Source organism: Protopterus annectens, chromosome 11.part0 (genome assembly GCF_019279795.1).
Source record: "Protopterus annectens isolate FY-2018-M chromosome 11.part0, PAN1.0, whole genome shotgun sequence".
Classification (NCBI taxonomy): Eukaryota; Metazoa; Chordata; order Ceratodontiformes; family Protopteridae; genus Protopterus; species Protopterus annectens.
Genome location: NC_056745.1, coordinates 610,690,411 through 610,715,689, shown reverse-complemented (window position 1 = coordinate 610,715,689; position 25,279 = coordinate 610,690,411). Strand labels below are relative to the sequence as shown.

Sequence of the window (25,279 nt, the reverse complement as noted above, 5' to 3'; positions counted from 1 at the left end):
CACACACGCACACACACACACACACACACACACACACACACACACGCACACACACACACACACACACACACACACACTAGAAAGCTGCAGAGACTCTTACCATGATAACAGTAAATTAGTTATATACTTTTCAGACTTTCTGTTTAACTGTAATAATGTCTGTTTAATAAATTACAGCATCCTGAAGATAATGTTGGTTTCTAGTAACCAGTACAAACCATTTCTTCTTTTCTATTGTAGGTGTACATGAAAACAGTTTAGATTGCTTAGTGTTTGACACATTAATCCCCAAACCAGTTGCACAACGTTACATTAATCTGCTGATGGAGTACCATAGAATAATCCTTTCTGGACCAAGTGGCACAGGAAAAACATACCTCGCTAATAAGCTTGCAGAATATCTGATTCTTAAATCAGGTAGAAAAAGCACAGAAGGAGCAATAGCAACATTTAATGTGGATCACAAGTCAAGCAAGGTAAATACCTCTATGTTCATAAAACCAGTGGTGCTACTCTGACAGCTCCAGAAACCACTCCTGTGTATTTTAATGCCAGGTTTTGTTTCTTGCAGTAATGTATTCAGTTAATCATTCTTTAGTTAGGAATTGAGTATAAAATGAATGTGTTACAGTTTTACAATTTATAATTTATCTCTTATGGTAGCTCATCCTGTTTTGATGTTGTAGTCTGTGACTAGGATATAGTTGCCCATGTGCTGTGAAACTTTTGTTATCATACACACAACATTGTGATAATATGTTAGGAAGCATAAGCAGAGAAACATTCCTTATGAAAGTGCTATATCAGGAGGAAGTTAAATCACATTTTAGGTAATGCACTCCCCACTTTATCCCAATAGTCTTTTTCCCTTTTATTAAATTCAGTAGTTCTTAAAACCTGCTTTGCTTTTCTTCATTTTAATTACATTCCTTTAGAATACTTATGTGTAATAGCACTAACTGTGAAATATATTCCATACATTGCAACTAGAATAATGTTTTTTTGCCATTTAAAAAATAAGAACCCAGAATCCTTTTTTCTTATGACATTACCTGCCAATGCTCTGTTTCCTAATTATTTATTTATTTATTTAGCATACGTGTATTTTTATGTATTGCTGATACAGAAATATTTCTGTCATAAGTCCTCAAAGATTCCAGTAGAGTTTGCACGTATTATTTCCTGTGGACTTCTGTACAGATAGGTAGATTTATATAATCATCAACCCAAATGAGGTGATGTCCATTCCACAATATTTTTGAGGAGTTTGTAATTACAGAAATAAGGTCCCGGACTCAGGATCACCTACTATGACTGCTGTTGCTTGGCACCAGATTTCATCTATTCCAGAAAAAAAAAAATCAGTTTTGAGATTTAAAATATAGTTTCTGCCCTGTAGCTATACCGCCAATACTACTATCTCCAGTAGACTCTTAGTCAATAGGGCCACCGTTATATCACTTGACAAAGCAAACAACATTGGTTTGAAACAAGAAACTTACAGATTTTACACTTAAACGTTTGTGGAAATTCATTAACAGTTAATTTTGTTATTGCCCCCAGGAACTCCGCCAGTACCTCTCAAACCTTGCTGATCAGTGTAGTAGTGACAACAATGGTGTAGATCTTCCGCTAGCTATTATTCTGGACAACCTCCACCACATTGGTTCGCTAAGTGATATTTTTAATGGCTTCCTTAATTGCAAGTATCATAAATGGTAAGTTAAATCTAAAAGAACTACTATACACAGACCGAAAAATGTATAATGATATATTCTTGTATTCCATTACCAATCAATGAAATCTGTTTCTGTTCTATTTTTTTTATAGCCCGTATATAATTGGAACAATGAACCAGGCTGTGTCATCTTCTCCAAACCTAGAACTTCATCACAACTTTAGGTAACGAAAAATTGAGTCTTTTTTTTGTTTTACTATATTTGTAGGTTATTGGTATGGGCAGCATTCTGAACCATCACGTCTGTGTCTTACAAATATTATACAATAACTAATGTTAAGATTTATTTTTCTTTGTTTATAAGACCTTTTTACTTAAATACTATGTTGTAATACAGCTTTGTTTAATTCATTTGGTTTAAATTGCCAGGATGTAATAAATGAAATGTTACTATTTTAGGTGGGTTCTTTGTGCCAACCATACAGAACCAGTGAAAGGGTTTTTAGGAAGATACCTAAGAAGAAAAATAATTGAGAATGAACTTGAAAAGAATGTGCGCAATAATGAACTCATAAAAATAATTGACTGGATTCCAAAAACATGGCAACATATAAACAGTTTCTTAGAAGCACATAGTTTTTCTGATGTCACCATTGGTAAGTTTCATAAATTTAGTACCTTGTATGCAATCTCCATAAAAAAACACATGCTAAATTTTATTTGTTTTAATAGTCAATGTATTTCTCAGGAATTTCTTTTTATAATGTAGTACGCTGAGAAAGTTACAGTTGGAATATTATTTGAAATGTTTTCATGGTATTTTCAAGTAGCACTACATAATAATTTTCCAACACAAAAATGAAACGGAGAAAAAGTTTATCAATATTCATGTAAACACATATATGTATACTTGTGGGACATTTTATTGATGTGCAAAAGTATCAAAAGATAGTGCATCAGTGCCACCTCATCAATATCATTTCACAAATAAAAAATAGTTTCCTTTTGTGATCACTTACTGAAACCATAGCAGTATCCACAGACATAATTGCAAACCTGTACCACCTTATTCATGTCTAATACCCTTAACCCTAACCATGCCCATAACCATAGTTCTACACAGCTTATGAAAAACCCTTTCCATAACAGTACCACTCACACACACACACACACACACACACACACACACACACACACACACACACACACACACACACACACACACACACATCAAATATGCACTACATTTAAACCATCCCCTTACATAGGCCTTACTGTAACCTCAACCAACACACATATGTATGCATTTATATATAATTTATTAAATTAGTCAAATTGCCAGTTGACAGCTTTCCTGCCAACTTAATTAGGCTACAGGAAAGTTGATTGACATTTGTGCATGATACCATTAATAACAATGTTGAGAAATATGCCTTTCCCCCATTATTGTGCAGTCTTAAGAGTTGGAATATTTAAGTAGCAGGGGTGAAGGGTTTGTCTCCCTCTCTCACTGTATATTTATACAAATACTATATGCACACACATACACACACACACACACACACACACACACATATATATATATATATATATATATATATATATATATATATATATATATATATGGATCTAGAAACTTGTAATTCAAACAGATGAAACAATATGACTGAGATTTCAAAAACTCGAACGTTTATGCAGGGGGCATATCTGCTGCACCCCCCCCCCACACCCCGTGAAAATTTATATATATATATATATATATATATATATATATATATATATATATATATATATATATATATAAAACAACTCCGATCCTGCTCTACCGCAATCTCCATTCAAAAGCTTTGAGTTTTCAAAAACTAAAGTGAAAACACAAGGCAGGACCACCAGGCTCTAAAAATCAAACAAATTTATTGTATATTCAATGGATAAGCACTTTCACATGTAAAAACATGCTTCATCAGATATTAGAAAACAGTCAAACAACTTAATTTAAACAGATCTCAACCATATGAATTTCGAGTTTCTGAAAACTCTATCAATTGATAAGGATATACATACACACACACACACATACACACACACACACACAAATATATATATATATATATATATATATATATGTGTGTGTGTGTGTATGTGTATATGTGTGTGCGTCATACCTCTCAGTCGGAAAACGTCAAAAATCTGGACAAGGCCCATGAAAAATAGGTACATATCTGTACGCTGATTAACATAAAATTTGCATACATAATTATGTAACACCACTCACTCCAATGGAATTGTGGGATACCAACTTTCAAATGCAAACTGAAGAACAGACAACCAAAATATGGCACCAGAGTCCCCCTGCATCCATTCCGATGTCCCATTACCTGGCTATTTCACCCCATTTACCATAAACACTAATGTGTGCATACTGCTTTACTTCTACAATGATTATTTGAATTTTATTTTTACATTTTACAGCCCAATGCACAAACACCAATAGACATCTGCTAAACAAAGCAACACTGTCTCACAATGAGAATAGACTTGGCATTAAAACTTCTATGCCCTTGAAACTCACATTCATTGAAACAGCATTGAAACCGACACCACATCCAAAGAAATGCAGCTGGCCAAGTGCTGGATAAAGATTACCTTTGGGCTGTTTTCAAATCATTGGACCCTTGTACACAGAACAAGAAACATACACGTGATGTTCTTCGTATTTCACTGTTGCAATCATTATATTTGGGTTATCTACTTGCAGGTTGCCCTCAGTCAGCCTATTTATCAAAGTCTTGGGTCCTGCATGGGTTGCTTTCTCATCTTCCATGATGTCAGGTAGTCAGAGGTATAAAGCATGCAGCCGACACCATTACATCAGTCTTTCTTGCCGTGTGGTGCCCGAAGCAGAAGCAGTTCACAAGTACCAGTCGGCCGACTCCTGAAATTTTTGTTTTCGAGTTTCAGATCCAAAGTCTTCGAAAAAGCTAAGTACCCCATTGGGGATCCTTTTTCTTGCTGTAAACCGATGTCAGTAAAAGTTAACAATTGTATTTCTTGTGGAAAGCAAATACCTCATAAAGATTTTCATTCGTACTGCATTCCTTGTTTAGACTGCAGTGGTGGTGCTGCGGTAGCGTTGTCGCCTCACAATAAGATGCTGTCCGGTTCGATTCTCAGCTAGAGCGTCTTCTGCGTGGAGACGTGTGAATGGGCGTACCTTCGTTGAAGGTTGTGCATCAGGGCTGTCAACTTGGCACGTAAAAATCTATCTGCCAATCATTAGCAGACCAGAGTTCCGCTGTGGCGACCCCTAACCGGGAAAATCCGAAAGACACAACAACAACAACAACTGCATTCCTTGTTTAGGCCCAGATCACAACGTCCCTCACTGTCGGTTTTGTGCCTTATTCAATCCTTGAACTATTCGTTGTTGATTCATTTTCGCATCTGACTATTTTGGTACTCTGTTCAATTATCCAGAAATGGCTTCGGTAAGCAATCCGACTACCGACATTCTGAAAAAACGTAAAGATAAAGACTGAGACAGGACCGCATAGGTCCAAAGCAGTCAACGACGCTTCCGTTAAGCTAGTCACCAGTTCGCCGGTACTCAGTGAGGTGCTTTTGCAACCCCTGATACCCGCTACTTCAGATTCGCAGGCCTCTACTGAGACCAATTTGAAGTCCGGTATGCCGCAAGATGCTTCTTTGACTATGGAACCTGCGGATGTCTCTGCCTTGGATAGTTCCGGAGCCACTGTGCAGGCACCAGCTTCTGAGGGTGTATTCAGGCCTACTGACTTGCATATCAAACCAACACCATCTTCTTCTTCAAGACCTAAAACTCGATCCACGCCTAGAAAACCAACACCCAGACCGCATGGTCAGGCCCCTATGCCTAAAAAACAAATGGTAAGAATAGCTGAAGACCTTATTACTCTAATCAGGGGAAGCCACCCTTCTCCCTCTAAGAGACCTAGGACTGATTTTCCTTCTGATTCTTCTGATCAGGATTCTGACATTTCTGTTTCTTCTGATGACCAGGATTTGCCCTTATCTACCTATGAGGATTCTGATGCAGAGGATTCCATTCCCTTTGCTTCCCCTCCAGAAGATTTCTCTTTTGGTGAAACTTTGCATACTCTTAGGGAGCATTTCCGCTGGGAAAGCCAGGATTACTCTGACTCAAAAAAGAGGCTTAAGGAATTCTTACTCCTACCTCAACACAGGCCTTTAGCTATCTCCCCTGTACTGGACATTGTAGATGATGCCTTCATGGAATCTAGCCTGGCCCCAGACACTTTACCTCCAGCTCCCAGGAAACCTGACAGGTATTACAGAGTATCTGACTCTCACAAGTTCCTCTTTAAGAACCCTACTGCGGATCCAGAGACCATTTCACAGGGATCCAAAGGCATTAAGGCTACTACTGCCAAAACCCCTACCCCCTGTGATAGAGATTCCAGGGCCCTGGACAGATGGGGTAATAAGGTATACACTTCTGCTACTTTGGCCATTAGGGCCTTAAACTGCCAGTTTCATATGTTAAAGTATCAGCAGCATATTATTGGATTACTTAAACATAAAATTATGTTGATTCCTGACTGTATTGAAAATAATGAATTACAGGATTTAATGCATTCTGCTGAACAAGTTGGTAAACATACTTTGCAGTGTGGTTTTGATTCCTTGGAGGCATCTTGCAGGGCTGCTGTCACTGGGTCTGTACTTAGAAGGCATGCTTGGCTTAAGGAGCAATCTTTGCCAGATCATGTTAAAGCTAAATTACTGGATGCTCCCTTAAACCAAGACCGCCTGATTGGCAACAAAACAGAAGGAGTACTTAAAAAGATGGAAGAAAAAGCTAAATCTATGCAAACTGTTAAATATTTCCTGCAAGTACAGCTTCCCAGATTTAGTAGGCACTGGCCTTCTAAGAATTGGTTCTTTCCTGTCTCTTCCAGGCCTTCTCCATCCAAACCCAGGACCAGCAGACCACCCAGGCTTCAGTCTCAAGGTACTCACAGGCCTAAGCAGTGGGGGGCTCCCACTTCTAAAGCTGGAAGTGGTAAGACACCCCCTATAGTTAACTGTCTCAATGACTTAACCTTAAACCTTCCAAGCCCTGCTCAACTGACTGTGCCTTTAGGGGGAAAGATTGCCCTGCATGCAAAAAACTGCAAACTCATTACCCAAGACAAATGGGTTCTAAATATAGTTTCCCAAGGATACAGATTCTAATTCCACTCCTTACCAACCCCAAATGGTTGCCCAGACCTGCCCCCAAATCAGTGGGAAGAGGCTCAACTGCAGGTTCTCAATCTTCTAAGTATCAGGGCTATTTAACCTGTCCCAAAAGAGGAAAGGGGACAAGGGTTTTACTCAAGACTTTTCCTGGTACCCAGAAAAGATAATTCCTGGCATCCTGTCCTGGACCTGTCTATCCTAAACACCTTTTTGGTAATCCCAAAATTCAAAATGCTAACTCTTCATCAGCTGCTTCCCATGCTAGGCAAAAATGCCTGGTTGACAACATTGGATTTAAAGGAAGCTTACTTACACATCCCAATAAGAGAATCTTGCAGAAAATACCTACGCTTCGGAGCAGGCTGCGTGCACTATCTGTTCTCTGCACTGCCCTTTGGCTTATCTACTGTGCCCAGGGTATTCACAAAGTGCCTAGCTCCAGTCATTGCATTCTGCAGGCAAAGAAACATTCAAATATACCCATACCTGGACGATTGTCTAATTCAGGCAGAAAGCCAGGACATACTATTAAATCATCTGGTATTTGTAAAGAAACTGCTAACCTCACTGGGGTACACCATAAATGAAAAGAAATCTCACCTAGTATCCTGCCAACAAATTGTATTGCTGGGAGCAAGCTTGAATACAACTTCCCAGATGGCCTACCTCACGCCAGAGAAACAAGTTTATTTGACAGCCTACTTCAAACTACTGGCCACAAAGACCCAGCTATCTGCAAGGAAAATGCTGCAAGCCCTGGGGTTCATGGCCTCTTGCATTCTACTAATTCCATATGCAAGACTGCATATAAAGAAACTACAATGGTATCTAAAAAGTCTATGGTGTCAACATTGTCAGGACCTGGAATCAATGATTCCCATCATTCCTTGTATAAAGACAGAGTTCCTTTGGTGGGAAGAGGCCTGCCACCACAACAAGGAACTACCTTTCACTCTACCCCCTGCCACCCAAACCCTAACAACAGATGCATCAGACTATGCATGGGGGGCTCACTTGGCAGGTCAGTGCATTCAGGACAAATGGAACCTGAGTCAAATGCACCTGCATATCAATCAAAAAGAAATGTTAGCTGTACAAAATTCTCTGACAGCTTTCATGGACCACATTCTTCCAGAACAGGTATTGGTAAAGACAGACAACACCACTGTTATGTGGTACATAAACAAGTAGGGGGAACCCACTCATACCCTCTTTGCAGACTAGCCATGGCTCTATGGAACACAGCCTTGAGCTACCAAGTACACCTAAAAGCTCAATTCCTGCCAGGCAAGCTAAATACACTGGCAGACAACCTAAACAGAAATCTTATGGACCCACGCAAGTGGAAACTGAAGCCAAAGATATTCAACATTCTGAGAAACAAATGGGGGAGCCCAGAGATAGACCTGTTTGCCTCTCCTCAGAACTACCAATTGGACAACTTCTGCACAAGGATTCCCCACAGACAAACTTGGAAAGTGGATGCCCTGTCCTTCACCTGGGAAAGCCTTTCAGTTTATGCCTTTGCCCCTCTGCCTCTCCTCTCAAAAGTTTTACTGAAGATCAAACAGGACAAACCAAGGACAATACTCATTGCACCAGACTGGCCATGCCAACACTGGTACCCCCTCTTGCGCAATATGTCACTACTGGAACCATGGCACCTGCCTCAGACTCCTTCCCTACTGTCCCAGCAGGAGGGCCAGATTCTGCACCCCTGGCTTCAAACCCTAAACCTGGCAGCCTGGCTAATTACCTGAGTTCTCCTATACCATCTCTCAGCAAACAAGTGCTGGATGTCATCCTGGAGGCAAGGAGGCCTAGTACTAGAAAATCCTATGCTGAAAAGTGGAAAAGATTCTGTTCCTGGAGCCAGACTTAGGGGATGGGCACAACAGTGCCCAGTTTACCGCATATTCTTCAATACTTAACAGAGGTGCTTTACAAGGGCCTTTCCTTCTCTTCCATTAAAGTTCATGCCTCAGCCATTACAGCACATTATAATACTGAGACGCCCCTCTTCTCTCACCCCCTACTGAAACAATTCCTCAGAGGGCCAAAACTTTAAGACTACTCAGGAGAGCTCCTACTCCTGCCTGGGACCTTAACTTTGTATTGGAAAAGCTCACTCTACCTCCTTTTGAGCTGGCTGCAACTGCGGAGTTGAAATTCCTTTCTTGGAAAATAGCCTTCCTTCTAGCCATCACTTCAGCAAGAAGGGTGTCTGAATTACAGGCCCTCATGGCAGCGGAACCTTTCATCATCTTTCATGCGGACAGGATGTCCCTCAGGACCAATCCTTCTTTTATGCCCAAGGTAGTATCCAGTGTGGCCCTTAATCAGTCCATTCATTTGTCCACCTTCTTTTCTAATCCACAGAACAAAGGGGAATGAATACTGCACTCCTTGGATGTGCACAGACAACTTAGATTTTACTTGGACAGGACCAAGCCTCTCAGGAAATCTGAGCAGCTGCTAGTTGCCTTTGCTGCAGGGGCAGAGGGGAAGGCCATTTCAAAGCAAACCATTTCTAAGTGGATAGGCCATTGCATTCTTTTCTGCTATAAGCACCATGGAAAACCTACCCCACAGGGGATAAGACCCCATTCCACCAGGGCTGCATCTACTTCTACAGCCTTTCTCAGAGGTGTTCCTACTAGTGACGTCCTAAAAGCTGCTACCTGGAGTTCTGTACATACCTTCACCAAGCATTACTGCTTGCCAATTTTTTCTAAATCCAGAGCTGGTTTTGCCACTGCAGTCTTGCAGGGCCTAATAGCTAGTCTTAATGCTCAGTAACTGCCTCCTCCCTTCCTTAGCTTTGGGAATCTACCCAAATGTAATGACTGCAACAGTGAAACACGAAGAACATAGTACAGTTGTGTCCACTTACCATAAATGTAGATATTCGAGTGTATTCACTGTTGCAGTCCTGGTTATCCTCCCTCCAGCCCCCTGACTTCTATTGGCTATACCTCTCTTCTTGTTTACTATACTTAAGCTTTCTGGTGTATTTGCGTTTTGTTGGAGGTGTAACCTTGTATTTAATTGCTTCCCATTATGGGGGCACCTGACATCTGGGGCAAGGAAAACTGATGTAATGGTGTCGGCTGCATGCTTTATACCCATGACTACCTGACGTCATGGAAGATGAGACAGCAACCGACGCAGGACCCAAGACTTTGATAATCAGGCCGACTGAAGGCTACCTAAGCAGATAACCCAAATATAATGACTGCAACAGTGAATACACTCGACCATCTACATTTATGGTAAGTGTACACAACTGTACTTTCTTTGATACACTTTCCTGACTTTATTAAATTATATTCCTTGTATAATACAACACACTTGTTAGACAGAGGCAGAGCGCATTTTCCATTTATTGTTTGAACATTTTTCCAGTAGGCTGTAGGCAATGAAATAAATTGCATGAACCAGTAATGACAAAACTGCCCAATTCAGAACATTTCCATCATAAAAGTCTACTTCCACACCCACACTATAAATAGAATGACAGTAGGTAAGCCATAGGCATCTTGCACAACTTCTCTCACTTTTTTTTTGGGGGGGGGGGGTGAGGAGACAAAGGGCCAAAAAACAGGGACACATTTTAAACATTGCTTGTATAATTTTGGAAAGCTGCTAGAATAAAATGTTGTGTTGCCACCATGCATTTCACTGGCAAGTCTTGAACCCAGGACCCTGTGCACTACAGTCAGAGCAATGTGCCACTATGGCAAATCAGCAGTTTCCTGAAAGAAAGGAAGACTGAAACTTAAATGGCTATCATTTAGTGAATTCAGTTCTCACTTCTCACCATAGCTCTCAACTCTTAGCACAAAAAACATGTACAAAGCCAATAATGGGGGAACGCAGCCCCAAAATAGGGATAAATTTCAAATACTGATCTTATAAACTTAGAAAATTGCTAGTATAAAATGTTTTGTGTTAACATTTATTTTCTGAAGAATACGAAGTCTGAAATTCAAATGCCTGTCATTATTTAATGAATTCAATCCTGCAGTGATTTGCCACAAAAATCCTGAAAACCACAGATTTTATGAGGAACAGATCAAAAATATGAGGCACAAATTTAGAAATAGTAGTAGCTAGGGACTTTAGGCTCTTTTTTCCTTGTACCCAAGGTACAGGGTTTGAGCCTGAGTACCTCTAGCCACTAGGTGTATTAAAATGGGGCATTTTGGCATTTACACACAGACACACACACACACACACGCACACGCACACGCACACACACACACACACACACACACATACCCTTTCCAAATATAATCCTTTCAGAATATAATAAAGGTTTCCTTACTTCAAGGGCTGTTTTGCTTGCATTGCACAGCCAGCCTCATGAATATAAAATCCACAATAAAGGCCTTCTAAATCCTTTCCATCTGAACCTGCAAACTAAGCATTTAAACAGCCAGGCAAGCCCCAGCTGGAAATGCGAGCTCCTTGAGCTCAATTCTGACAGGCTGGTAGCCCTGACGGAGCTGATGTCAACGTGCATGTGATGATGTCAGCTCACAAAACGCGAAAAAATTAAAAAAAAGAAAAATCAGAAATGAAGGGGTGCTACTCGGGAATCATGGCACGCCATTATTTGGACCCAAAAACTCGGTAAAAGCAGAGTAATTCGGTATGGTTGGGAGGTATGGTGTGTGTGTGTGTGTGTGTGTGTGTGTGTGTGTGTGTGTGTGTGTGTGTGTGTGTGTGTGTGTGTGTGTGTGTGTGTGTGTGTGTGTGTGTGTCTTTGTGTGTGTCTGTGTGTGTGTGTCCCTATTTTATCGTCAAGTCCCACAAGGGCAAACCTTACAAGATGAAGCCAGGAATATTGAAAACCTGGAAGCTACAACAGCATGAACAGTCATTGTACAGGATCATGGTACAGTGGGGAATTGGGATTTTGCTCCTTCCCCCAGTGCAGTGCTATCTCAGAGTTTGTATATATAATTAGCAGGGGTGTTGTGGACTACAGGAGACTTGCACTCCTGCAAAAAGTAGGTGTTGTACTTCGAGCTTGTGATAAGGATAGATATGGATCTACTTTACATTACCAAAAAACAGAAAACAAAAGATGAAATACTGGAGACCATAATAATGAAACATAGAATACCGAACCACATCTTTTTCCCAGGGCAAGAAAACACTTGTTCAAAACTACACTATAACACACCGCACTATCTAAATCCACCTGCTGTCATTAGCTTAACTAATAGCACACTTGCCTTTGGTGAAGAAGGTTGCAGGTTCTATTCCAGTATTGTTTACTTGTTTCCATACTAGTCATTTTAATAAACTTTGCTTGCTGTTGAATGATTGTCTTCTGAAGCAGGTACAGCAAAATGTAACACTGATGCATGCAATTTTCTTTTATCTTTTCTTGATTGTTTTGTAGGTCCTCGTCTCTTTCTTTCCTGCCCTATGGATGTGGCTGGGTCTAGAGTGTGGTTTACAGACCTGTGGAACTACTCTCTTGTTCCATATCTACTAGAAGCAGTAAGAGAAGGACTTCAGGTGATTATAATATAAATCTATTTTTATGTTTATCTTTTTTTGTGGTAGCATTTTTTTCTAATCATGCTTGGTATTTCTTCTTTTCATATTGATCAAATATTTTGTAATGCAAAAATGTGCTGTATCTAGATTGGAAGAACCTCCACATATGTGTTAATGTGAAGAAAACATACTAAAGGAAATAAAAGTTATCAATGTAAATCGACTTCTATGTCATTAAGGGGATAAAGGTCTGACTGTGACTTAGGTGACCTGGGTTTGAATAACAGCTGTGATGCTGGGAAGAGGAGGAGGATTGTGAGGGGCAGATGTTGGCTCTCACATCCTGGGCTGGGCATAGGGGTTTCACTCAGTGCCAACAAGCTGTGTGTTACTGACACCAGTGATACAGCACTGACTAGGGATGTGGACCTTTCTTACAAAGCAGTGGATGATAGCCCTTGTTATATATTATTGGGAGCTCGCACATGCATGGAGAGGGAATAGTAGACCCTTCAAGTGAGGAAGGTGCCCACATCAGCCACCAGAGCATGTGCTTAGGAACTAAAAGAACCACCACATGCCATCAGTGCTAATGACAGCTTCTCAAAAAAGCCTTCTCACATGCCAGTAGAAGTGATATCAGCAAGGGCTAATGAAGCGACAGGATCACCAGTAATGATAACCTTTCTCTGTAGATCCTTTGCACTGCTAGTCCAGATGATCCATACAGGGATTGTCCATAGGAAGGCCAGTCATCCATGCATAAACATGGCACAAACAGTCTATATGCCTGCCTGTCTGAATGCTCCCTCTGACTGACTATCCATCATGCGTTTGGCCATGTGTCACTAATAAATAATAAATGTACTGCGGCTCATGGGGGAGTGATGGTCAGCAGGTTGGGAGGTAAAAGACATAGAGATAAAAGTGAAGAAATCGATAAAGAACACATGTTGGACAAGATTTACATGACGAATCTAGAATGTAAGGTATTAAGCTGCTAAGAAAGTAATTTGAAAATGTTACGTATGTGGTAAAGATGTTTAGTACTTAACAATAATGTGTGTTACTATCAAAAGGAATAACACTTTGCTAATGACACAGTATAAGTTGAGATTATATTATCAAACTTTATTATCTGAATTCTAGTATTCCACTCCCAATACTCATCAACAGAGATTGACAGGTTTGAGTTGTATGGTTTTAGCTAAACCATCTCAGTATTTCTGCCATTCAGATGAATATCATTTACACATGTAGCTCCCACTGTATTTCACTGTATGGTTAACAGACTGTAGTTTTCTGATACACCACAAGGTGGAGCTCCTTTTCATTTTATATAAAAGAGAGAAACAAAAGTGAAAGGGAGGAGACTGAAACACAGGATGAAGGAATAAGGGGCCTTGCATTAAAACCAGATTTTTCTAGTGTCTGGAACAGGGAAGTGAAGTTGCAGATCGTGTTTTCCCTTATCTGAAAACCTAGTCGATAGTGATCTGTGGAATCAGGACAGAAGTCTGGAACCAGTAGTCCCATGCATGCATCTGATCTGCACGGACAGGAATACTGTTGGGCCTATTATAAAGAAGTCATTTTCGATTACCAGATGGCTGTTGGGTGATCTCTACACTTTTCATCAGTGGAACTGCGGTGCCTGACATCCAGAATATTATCAACAGAGTGGTTCATAGGTTGGTACTTGGCTATCGGCCCTAGGACCTATACAAGCCTAGCCATAACAATTCCTTGGCTATTTCTTCCCACACTATTTACTTCCCTGGACCCCTGTCTAGCAGGGCGACTGACGTGATCCCTGGGGTGAATTTCCTTTCTCCCATCCAATCGTCAAGGTTCCTTTTTGAAGAGGGCCAAAGAGACTCTCTGCTTGACATGTATGGGCAGTCTATTCCAGAGTCTGGGGAGTCTCTGGGTCAGGAACCTATCCCTCCAGCATGTTTTGTTTATTGTAATGACAAGGTTTAGATCTCTGGAGCGTGTGGCTCTGAGGGATTGGGATTTCTTTAAGTGTAGCATGTCCAACACCTCTGGTTTTGACATGGCCTTGTATGTTAAGCAGAGATTGCCTCTGAGTAGACTATATGCAACAGAGTATAGCTGGATTTTTTTAAGGTGGTCAGCTTAGGGCATCTGCTTTAGGCCTGTGATTCTTTTAGTGAGGTACTTCTGCGGTCTTTTCAGTTGTTGCAGATGTCTTGAGAGGTACATACCAAACAGGGCGCTGTATTCTATACTGGGTCTAATGAGGGATGAGTACAGTTGGACAATGACCTCCTTTTTTCCGGATGAAAAGCCCTTAGTGATGAGGTGTGCCACATAGAAGGATTTTCTGACTGTTGTGGCGATGTGGTTATCGAAGGGGAGACCACTGTCCACCTGTGTCCCTAAGTCGCTTGTCACACTTTCGGTGTTTAGTGTACTGCCACTTATGTGGTAATTTATGGGTACATGTTTTTTTCCCAAAGGAGATAACTATACATTTCTTGGCAGTGAGCTTGAGCCCATGGCTCTGGCACCAAGCATCTGTTTCTGTAAGGCCCTTTTGTAGAGTATCCACATCATTTGGGGATTCAATAATGGCTCCCAGTTTGCAGTCATCTGCAAACTTTGTTAGCCAGAGTCCCTTAGTGTTGGTCTGTACTTCAGAGAAGTAGATGCCAAACAAGAGCTTTCCCAGGACTGAACCCTGAGATACTCCACTTGTCACTTGTCTGGAGCTGGATTTGGAGTCGACTACTTTTACACTGTGGGTTCTGTCAGGGAGCCATTTGGCAACCCATCGAGTGACATGGGGATTAAAGCCCAGCTTAGTAAGTTTATCTATGATTCCAGAGTGGGGGATGATGTCAAAGCTCTGGAAACTGAATCAAAGAAGTCAATCAGGTTCAGGAGACAAGATCGGCCCTTCACAAACCCAAACTAGGTAGGGTCCAGTGTTTGAAGGTTGCCAATGTCTTTGTTTATAAGTTCCATGATAATACGTTCCATGGCCTTGCATATCAGGCTCGTCAGACTGATGGGGCGGTAGTTCCCAGGATCCAAGGTGGAACCCCCTTATGGATTGGGATAACTGTAGCTGTGTGCCACTCAGTGGGCGCAAAGCCTGAGGTGAGGCTATGATTAAACATGACACTTAGGTGAGGTGCCAGTTCATTTTGTAGTTCATGTAGTACACAGCCTGGATGTCATCTGGTCCCATAGATGCTGCATTCTTAGCCTTGGATAGTGTGTTTTTTACCTCTGTGGCCATTATTACCGGAATCTGGCAATCTTCCGGTATTGAGATGGGCCGTTTAGGGGGTGAGAGGGGTGGTGAAGTTGGCACTGAATCGATCTTCCAGGATATTGGCAATATCCTTGGGATCAGTATATTTAATGCCATTCTGTTGTAGCTCACAGCAGATCTGAGCATTGCCATTTACATTCTTGACATAGTTATAGAATGCCTTGTGGTTGACTTTGCAGTCTTTGGCAATTTTATTTTCGTAACTAGCTTTGGAGGATTTTATGAGGGATCTCAGCTTCTTACTGAGGCTGGTAAGGGAGTTTTTTGCATCCTGGGATTTTTCTCTCTTCTGCAACAGTTTCTTCCTTTTGTTGTAAAGTTTGTTTATGGCAGGGGGCCACCAGATTGGCTTCATTTTTTTGGAGGAGAGCATCTTGGTTCTATTTGGGATGGCACGATTCATGCATGAGTGGATGTCCTCATACAATGCCTTAGTGTAGGATTCAGCAGTCGAACTTTCAGTTCCCGTCTGCATGGATGTCATGAAGTTTGTCACTTCTGACTTGAGTAGCATGAAGTTGGCTTTGGAGAAGTTTTTTATGGAAGTTTCCTTACTGGAGGGTGGGTGTGGGATGTGGATGTTAAGGGTGATTATGGTCAGATCTGACCAACTAGGGGGATGACCATAGGTGTGGAGCATCGATTTCCCATGTTGATAATGACCAGGTCCAGGATATTGGAGCCCCTGGTGGGACTATGGATTAGTTGATCCAGGGCTTTGGAATTTATGAATTCCAAGAACCGTTGGGCAAAGGTGTTGGTACACTAGTAGTTTTTCCCAATTAATGGCAGGGTAGTTGAAATCACCCAGTATTAGGGTGTTTGGTTGTATCTTAATATTTTCCAGTTTGTTTAGAAAGGTGTACTGAGAATCTTGGGGCATGGTGGGGGATCTGTAGCAAGCTGCAATTTGGATTGCAGTCTTACCTAGTGTTAGTTGCACCTGGAGAATTTCAGATGCATTGTGTTGGGCAACTAGCCTGGTGGTGTGAATATCCTTGGTGAATATGGACATTCCTCCACCTTTAGTGTTTCGGTCCTGGTTTATTTGCCGAAAAGTGTAGTAAGAGTTGTAGCCTGGTATTGCAGTGGTGATGAGAGGCTTCGGCCACCATTTTATACTTTCATAGGATTGTGCTATAGCTTCTACTGGGATTGTGGGCCTAGGCTTTTCCCTTTTTCCTTTTCTGAACTGAAGCTGTTTGGCTCTATCTTGAAATAGTACTGGCTGTCATTTTGTGGATCTCATGTTACTCACCCCTCAGTGTGGATTTCTCCTTAAATGCTTTGTGGATTACAAATACCCAGGTTTCATATGAGCTCCAACTTCGGGCCCCTTCATGCCGGCATTAAGAATGTAAGGAGTCACTGGCCAGTGAACAGGGTATAACAGAGTGGTTTCACAGTTTGGCTTGATTAGAACTGATCAAGGTTCTAGCGGGTCTATATTAAAAGACCGAATGTTCACAACCGCGAATACAACAACCGCGACACGTAAACGCCAAACAGCTGAAACAGCGAAACATGTAAACATCGAAATACGGAACGCCGAACACATTTCTGAAAACAACAGCACCATAAAGGTAAGTAAAACTTACTTAAACATACCTCAATAAACACACTTTTGCAGGGGACAAGCCCCCCTGCACCCCCCACACCCCCCTACTTATATATACCAACTCCGAGATCACACTACAGTGGGGAAAAGGATATATTTACTCTTCCCCATGAACACCCTGCTGGCTAAGGAAATCCATTCGGTGTTCCGTATTTCGATGTTTACGTGTTTCGCTGTTTCAGCTGTTCAGCGTTTATGTGTCGCGGTTGTGAACATTCAGTCTTTTAATATAGACCCGGTTATAGCTGCTGTTAGTATTGTTGCATTATAGAATCTTTACTCCTTAATGACATTGCATTTTTGCTCATATTTGAATGACAAAACCTTATTGCATTCTGAGAGGTGTGATTTTACTGTATATATACCTTATATTGCCTTATTGCTAAACTCTGTTACTGCAGTAATTTGTTTGCTACTGTGCTGTTGCCTGTTAAGACTAGAGCTTCCATCTAAAATAAAACCTGTTCTTATTTGCAGCCTTGGTGTGTTGGGTATAAATAGGGGTGTCACCAGAGTCAGGTAGGAAGGAATCCATACACTCTTCAGCTACACCTGCGGGTGTGCCACACATAGAAATTTTATCTGCAGATTAGGACTACTTAGCCTGTGTATTGTGCTCATTTCCCTACCTTTTGGACAATGTGGACATCCTTCTTAACCAGTAGCAGCAGTTTATATAACAGAATAAAATGAACTGTGAGTGAATAAAATGAATTGGTGAGCTCTGCAGTAACACATGAGTTCTTTTCTGTAATCATCTTGAAGTTTATATAACAAAAAATACTTATTGATAGAAGATACATCACTGTTTGGAAATGAGCTGTACAAAGAATAATTGAGTAAGGATTTTAGTATTTGCTCCTTTTATGTATACTTTTTGAAGTTATGTTATTTGTGGTTAGGACTGCAGAGTGAAAAATGAACTTCTAAATTAATCTGTTGTGATTTTTCTGATGCGAGTCCTTTCAGTACCCCACTGGATTCTAGACAGGCTACTGTTTTTCCTCTTCAGTATTTATCCCATAATTCTGGCTGCAGGAGAAGTCTATCGAGTTAGCAGTTATCATCAACTAAGATATTTCTGTTCTTCTGAAGAGGAATCGGTTTTGCCCTTGTCCATCCTCATGATCCCTATCCTCCTCCCACAGTCAGTTATAAAGTTTTGTGAATTACATGTCCTTCTCTTAGTTCCCCGAGAATGTGAGGGTGTATTACATCAGTCTTCATTGGCTAGTCTGTCTTTACCTTCTGAAATTCCTTCATAGCCATTTCCGCTGTTAAAGGATTAGGATCAAGCAAATTTTACTGACTGCTATGATTAATTTCCTTTCTCTTTGCCTTTAAATACTGAAGGAAAGTGTTTACCAGCCCTACTTTTTCAACATTATTTCTGCCCATCACCCATCTATTTTTTAACTGTCACTATTCCTGTTTTTGTCTTTCTTTTGCTGCCTTATGCATCTACAAATTGTTTTATTTTATTACATGACTGAATATGCTTTCATTGGTTGGTAACTTTGTTTTCCTGATTGCTGTTTCTGCTTCCCTGTGCCTTAATTGTCTTTGCTATCTGCCGTCCTCCTCCTCCTTAATTTTTATTATATTTTCAAAACGGTATACATTTCCCCTAACATTAACTGCCGAATCACTTGAGAACTGCAGTGCTTTTCTTTCTTTTTCATTTATAGATCTAATATACACAATGACCTTTTGTTTCTGTGATGATATTGGATTATGCCATTCATAATTTATATATATATATATATATATATATATATATATATATATATATATATAAAATTACCAGTTTCAAATAGATGCCCTACGCATTCCATCTCAAAAAACTCCAGCTTTGCTCCGTTGCATACCACCTACTCAGAGGCGATCTCTGCCTAACCTACAAAGCTATGTCAAATGCAGAGCTGTTGGACATGCTCCACTTAAAGAAATCCCAGTCCCTCCGAGCTACACGTTCTAGGGACCTAAACCTTGTCATCACAATAAACAGAACATGCTGGAGGGATAGATTCCTGTCCCAGAGACTTCCCATACTCTGGAACAGGCTACCTATCTATGTCAAACAGAGCTCCTCATTAGCACTCTTCAAAAAAAATCTTGATTGGATGAGAAATAAGAAATTCACCCCGGGGATCACCTCTGCGGCTTTGCTCTACAGTGGCACAAGAAAGTAATTTACTTGGGTGGTGAAAGCCAGGGTACCTTTTTGGCTAGGCTTATATAGGCCCTAGGGCCAATAGCCTAGTACCTACCTATGAACCTATATAGTGGACTGTTAGTGTCTAATGTACATTTTGTCTCGCATTCTACTTGAGGTTTTTTCTCTGTGATACACATTTTTATATGTCCCCATTGTTTATCCACACTAATGTTCATGATATAAATATTAATATCCTATGGTATATTTGTCATACATTGTGCACTAAATTGTGCAGTAAGTAACAAATGTAATTCACTCTTGGAAACAGTATCTGAATAAATGACTCTTGTACTGAAAATGGCCTGTAGACAAGCCCACCAACCTGGTTAACAAGGTAAATAAATAAACTTGTGTTTGCAAGCCCTTTCATGGGGCATTATAATGTGTTTGCAAAGTTTGGCTGCTGAAATTCAGACACTTCACTTTTATTTGGTCTACCTCTAGATTATTTTCCATATTGTTTGGTAATGTCATGTTGATAAGTATATACCCATTTCCATATCTGCAACTCTGTGTGTGTGTGTGTGTGTGTGTGTGTGTGTGTGTGTGTGTGTGTGTGTGTGTGTGTGTGTGTGTGTGTGTGTGTGTGTGTGTGTGTATATATGTGTGTCTTAATCATCATCAGCCACCCCCTTTTTCCCACTTTTGTACATGAGGTCGGGGTGACATGTCACTTGTCGCCATCTCTCCATATTCAGTGCCACTGTCATACCTTCTTTGACACTCATGCTTGACTGTCACAGGTCTTCTCTCACACAGTCCATCCACCTCTTTACTGGAGGCCCTCTTTTCTTGTCTGTCCCAAATCTTCACCAGACTGTCTTCTGCTTTCTTGCACAGGTGACCAAACAACCATAATCTGTTATCTTTGACCTTTTCAGCAAATAGAGCTACTCTGGCTTCTGATGTTATGTCCTCACTTCTTTGTCTGTCCCACAGTGTACATCCTACCAGCCATCACAGGCACTTCATCTCCATCACCTTTAGCTTCCTCAAATGCTCTGCCTTTACTGCCCAAGTTTCTGTACCATATAATAATAGTGGTCACATCTCTGTTTTGTACAACTTAATTTTTGGATTCTTTTGCATGCTTCTGTCATACACTACCCCCAACACTCTGTGCCAGTTGGCTGCAGCCCCTCTGATTCTAGCTTTGACCCCATCATTCAGACTTCCCTTCTCCTCAACCACCCCTTCCAGATATTTTTAACTTCTTTTGATTTCCCCAATTTGCTGCCATTAGAACTGTCTTATCAATAGTCAGTTTCATCCTATGTGCCTTTGGTTTTGCATTACATTCCCCTACCCTTTGCTGAAGGGAGCAGAAAATGTTGCTTCTGTAAGATGTTGCTGTAGTCAGAGAGAGAGAGAGAGAGAGAGTGTGTGTGTGTGTGTGTGTGTGTGTGTGTGTGTGTGTGTGTGTGTGTGTGTGTGTGTGTGTGTGTGTATACTGTATAGATATATAGAGATTTATTGTTATTATTATTATTATTATGTGGCCCTTTTGCTTGCTGATTATCAACCCCTCCCCACACCATTCTGGCTAATTGATCCAGTGAGATTCAGCCAAGAGGGCCATCAATGAGGAAGCCATCAGGGGTGGTTTGAGGGTTTTGACTTTTTGTCGTCCTAACTCCCTACATGCACCAAGCAGAGCAGTGGAAGGGAGATGTGTAATGAGCTGACCTTGCTGGTCATCCCTCATTTAAGCAAAGGATGTTGTCAGCAAGCAGTCCAACTCCCCTTCCAATGAATCACAAGAAGTGGGTTCAACAGTATCCAAAGAAGAAATTGCATGTCCTTATGTGCTCCCAAACACTTGCCATCTTTTTTCCTGTGGTAAAGGTGAGTGGGACACACCCCTTCACTCCTGTTCCTTGCCACCTGACTTCTCAAATGCTAGGGCCACAAACTGGATCCGAGTCACCTGAGTCACTCTAACGGCTTCATCCTCCTGTGCCACAGAGCTAGTATATTATTTATGCCTAGTAGGCTGTACCCCATTTTACATTTTCATTTCTCTTGTCCCTCTCTAAATTGTGTATCTCGGGATATTTATTTCCAGGTTGTGATTTGCCTCATACCCTTTCCTGTATCTGCTACAGTATTCAGAAATATTTCTTCCATCACTGCCACAAGATACGTAGTACTTTCCCTATATTATGGGCATTGGTACACATTTTTAAAATATCTTATCACATTTTTGCCTCATCAATGCTGATATTTGGCATGTTTTTCTTTCCATTTAGTACCGATCTCCGTTTAGCCCTCTGTCTTTATCTCTCTAACATATACATCTCTAACAAATGTGATAATTTGAGAAGGGACATTAAGCCTTCCCTGCTACTTTTCTGTGCCTCTCCATATTAAGGTAATGTAAATATTTGCCATTTCAACCTTTAAAGCCATCACTCAGGATCTTTGTTTCCCTGCCAGACAGGTTGTCTTTACACACTAATAAGCCTACATCCCTCTCAACTGGTCCCCACTGCCTCCTCCTCAGTATTGCCAGTGCTGTTCTGAAACATGTTAGTCTGACAGGTAAAATTAATTTCACCACATTCTAGCCCTCTCCATGCCATAGATAGAGAGCAGGAATAGCAGTGTTATGGTGTTTGTGTGCATGCATGTGTGCTAGTAGCTACTTCCTTAGTCCATAATGTTTGTTCTCTGTCCTCCTTACCTATATGTCACCTCATTTCTCCTTTATAACCCTTGTAACAGTAGACTGTCTAATCAGAAGTTATTTTCCACGCTTTGGTCCTATGTGTTTCCTTCATGGAAGTTCACAGCATTCTGCTAATTCTCCACTGTTAGTTTCTCCATAGATCCATTCATTTGTAATGTGTACATGTTCAGCCTGAGAGATGCATCTCTGTTCCATCACCCTCACATCTTATAGTCAGCTGGGGTTGAACTGCTCCTATTTTTGCCATCTTTTGGAGTGGTGACGGTAGTGCTCATGCTCTCTAGGTCCAAGAGGTGGTTGCTTAGAAGCCTTGCCAACATTGCTCATAGACATGAAACCTCCAGCCTCAAGCCAGTGGAAGGCCTGTAAACACAGCAAAACTACATCATCCAAAATGTCTCCAAGGAGATAGCTGTTTTAAACCCACTGCACTGTACCACTCCCTTTTTAATGTTGGGTTCAAGTTTAATATCCAGGCTCCAAGGAACAGGCATCAGACTTTGATTTCTCACAGTTACAATGGAAAGATTTATGGTTGGTTTATGAACTGGAGAAAAGTGCAAAAAAAATATAGCCAAGACAAGAAGATACCAAGGCATGCACAACTCAGAGATCCTCAGGAGACCCTCAAGTAGCACGAATAGTCAGGGCTTCCTTTCTGGGCATGTTAAATTTCAACCAGTTACAAAAAAACAATGATGAATGGCTTTTAGGTCTTCTGCTTAATTTCAACCAGTTAACACAAAGCCACTGACAAATGGCTTTTAGGTCTCCTGCTTAAATTTCAACTGGTTACAACAAAGCCACTGATGAATTGATTTTAGGTCTTCCATTTGTTAATGCATATTTGACATGTGTTCCTGAAATAAGAGAATATTTAATTGTGTCCTCGGCTTAGCAATAGTTAGACAAGCCTTATCTTCTAAAAGAGGCAACATAATCAGCATAAACAATAATGGGCCCCAGGTTAAACCTTGTGGTGCACCACACTCCAAAGGATAATGGTGGGAGGTGGTAATGCCCAACTCAATCCTCTAGCTACACCTTGACAGATAAGAGGCAAACTGGTCTAGAACATCTGAGTAGATATCAGAGAAGGGATGAAGAATTTTGATCAGAAAACCATTGACAAATGTTAAATACCATCAGTCGATCAAGAACTGAATTGTCAGATTGATGTCTTGCCAGAAAGAGGTCATTTACTCACCCTTATGAAGACAGGGTCTGTGGCAGATGTGAAAACCAGACTGATATGGATCCTTGAGCTCATGAGCAGTTATGTCAGATTGATGCTGTGCACAGTCAGCCTTCTTATTAAAATCATTGGCATCCAGATGTGACTTTGTGAGGGAATATAGTTGGACTTTTGACTGCTTTTTCTTCAAGAAGATTGTTCTTTGAAATTCTGGAACCAAAAAAAAAATTGCCCTGGATGAAGTGGGAGGGAAGCTCTTTACATACACCCATATAGTGGTCATTGCCCTCCCACACCCCTTTACTAAGTAAACCCTTACTACATTTGTTCACCCCTGAAGCTGCACCAGCCTAGGGGAAAGGGGCATTTTTCATGAAAGTGTACCATTGATGAAACAGGACTCAAGGGAATCACCAGATATCTTCCTAAGGGCTAAAATAACAAGACTAAAAATCCTAGACATAAGAAAAGAGAAATAACTTAACCCAGAATATCCAGATAGGCATTAACAAACCTGGATGGACAAGGATACAGTCCACAAGTTATAAGGTACATGTGTGAAATCACTGACATGAACTAACTGTAAACAGATTCACAAACCTCATTTAAAAACATGAAGAATTCTTTATAACCTCAACAATCACCAGTGCAACCATATGGGGATAGTGCTGATTTAATGACAGCCACTTTGTTAGTAAAAAAAAACATTAAACAATGTAGTCACTTTGCTGAGATGTAAATGCTCATGTATGTGGACAGTTGGGCTGGACTATACAGCTTTTCTGTGCCATTAAAGAGCATGTGAGAGAGAGATCTTTGTGGGCAGAAAAATGTTCTTATTTCTAGAGACTAACGTGTCCCAACTGGCATTCTAGCCTTCATCTACCCTATCGTAGGGGAACAAAATTGCAAGTCATACCACAGCTTAGAAGCCCTGAGAGGCAGAAGGAATATGCATGAGATAGAGCAGGCATTCCCAGAGCAATAGACATTAAGCAAATGTAGCCCACCTGGACTGCTGACACTGTCTTGCACAGAAAGTGGACAAAGTGAAAGAAAAAAAGAAAGAAGGTAGCCCGCTCTATAGGTATATGGAATAAAGCTCTGACTATGACCCTGGTAACCTGTGTTTGGTTAGCAGCTTGAACATCTGCTGGAGCAGGCAAGACAGAGGAGAGGCGTGATAAATGATGTCCCCTTTCTGTCAGCTCTCACCCCAATGATGAGGGATGAATAGGACAGCTGACCAAGAGCAGGGAGGGGTACACCAATAATCAGCATGCAACAGAGGCAAAATTATATGAAAAAAAAAAAAAGAAGTCAAAATACGGTTTCCCTGTGGTTGGCTAACAATTAGTTTATAATTTTCGAACTGTCCAAAATCAAATGGTAAATAAAATCCCCCATTAACACAGATTGAAGGTTAGTTTCTTAGGCACGGCAGTCTTGCAATTTGTATGAGACTATTCTGTGCCTTAAGAGAAGCTGCTCCTTTCCACCCTTCTGAGCAGCCATGGAGTTATTGTGTGCATATCTGAGGTTTGTAAAGGGCTTGTTTAACAGCTTAATTTGATGTTTATGAGTAGATTTCAAGGGAATTATTTTCTTGAACAGCTGTGATTGAGCAGTGTTTAGTAAACAATCATACTTTGCCCATTCTTAGAGGAAATAGTGAAACATTCATAAAATACTACTTTTCCCAATATAATATCATGGAAAATTTCAACAATATAACATTGTGGAAAATTTCAATGACCTCTACCCTGGGTGACATCAAGATAGGGGTAGTATAGTGGTGCATCCGCATACTTAAATGAAT

General features: G+C 40.8%; 1 protein-coding gene across 5 annotated transcripts in view; it reads left to right on the top strand.

Moving 5' to 3' along the window:
• The window catches only part of NAV3 (neuron navigator 3), a 1,719,037-nt gene that overhangs the window by 1,670,897 nt on the left and 22,861 nt on the right, over nt 1-25,279 (top strand). For all 5 annotated transcript variants that reach the window (XM_044088077.1, XM_044088075.1, XM_044088074.1 and 2 more), the window contains 5 exons: nt 241-476; nt 1,564-1,718; nt 1,831-1,902; nt 2,138-2,334; nt 12,336-12,454. In XM_044088077.1, the coding sequence (XP_043944012.1) occupies nt 241-476; nt 1,564-1,718; nt 1,831-1,902; nt 2,138-2,334; nt 12,336-12,454 (779 nt within the window). The remainder of the gene's footprint in view (nt 1-240; nt 477-1,563; nt 1,719-1,830; nt 1,903-2,137; nt 2,335-12,335; nt 12,455-25,279) is intronic.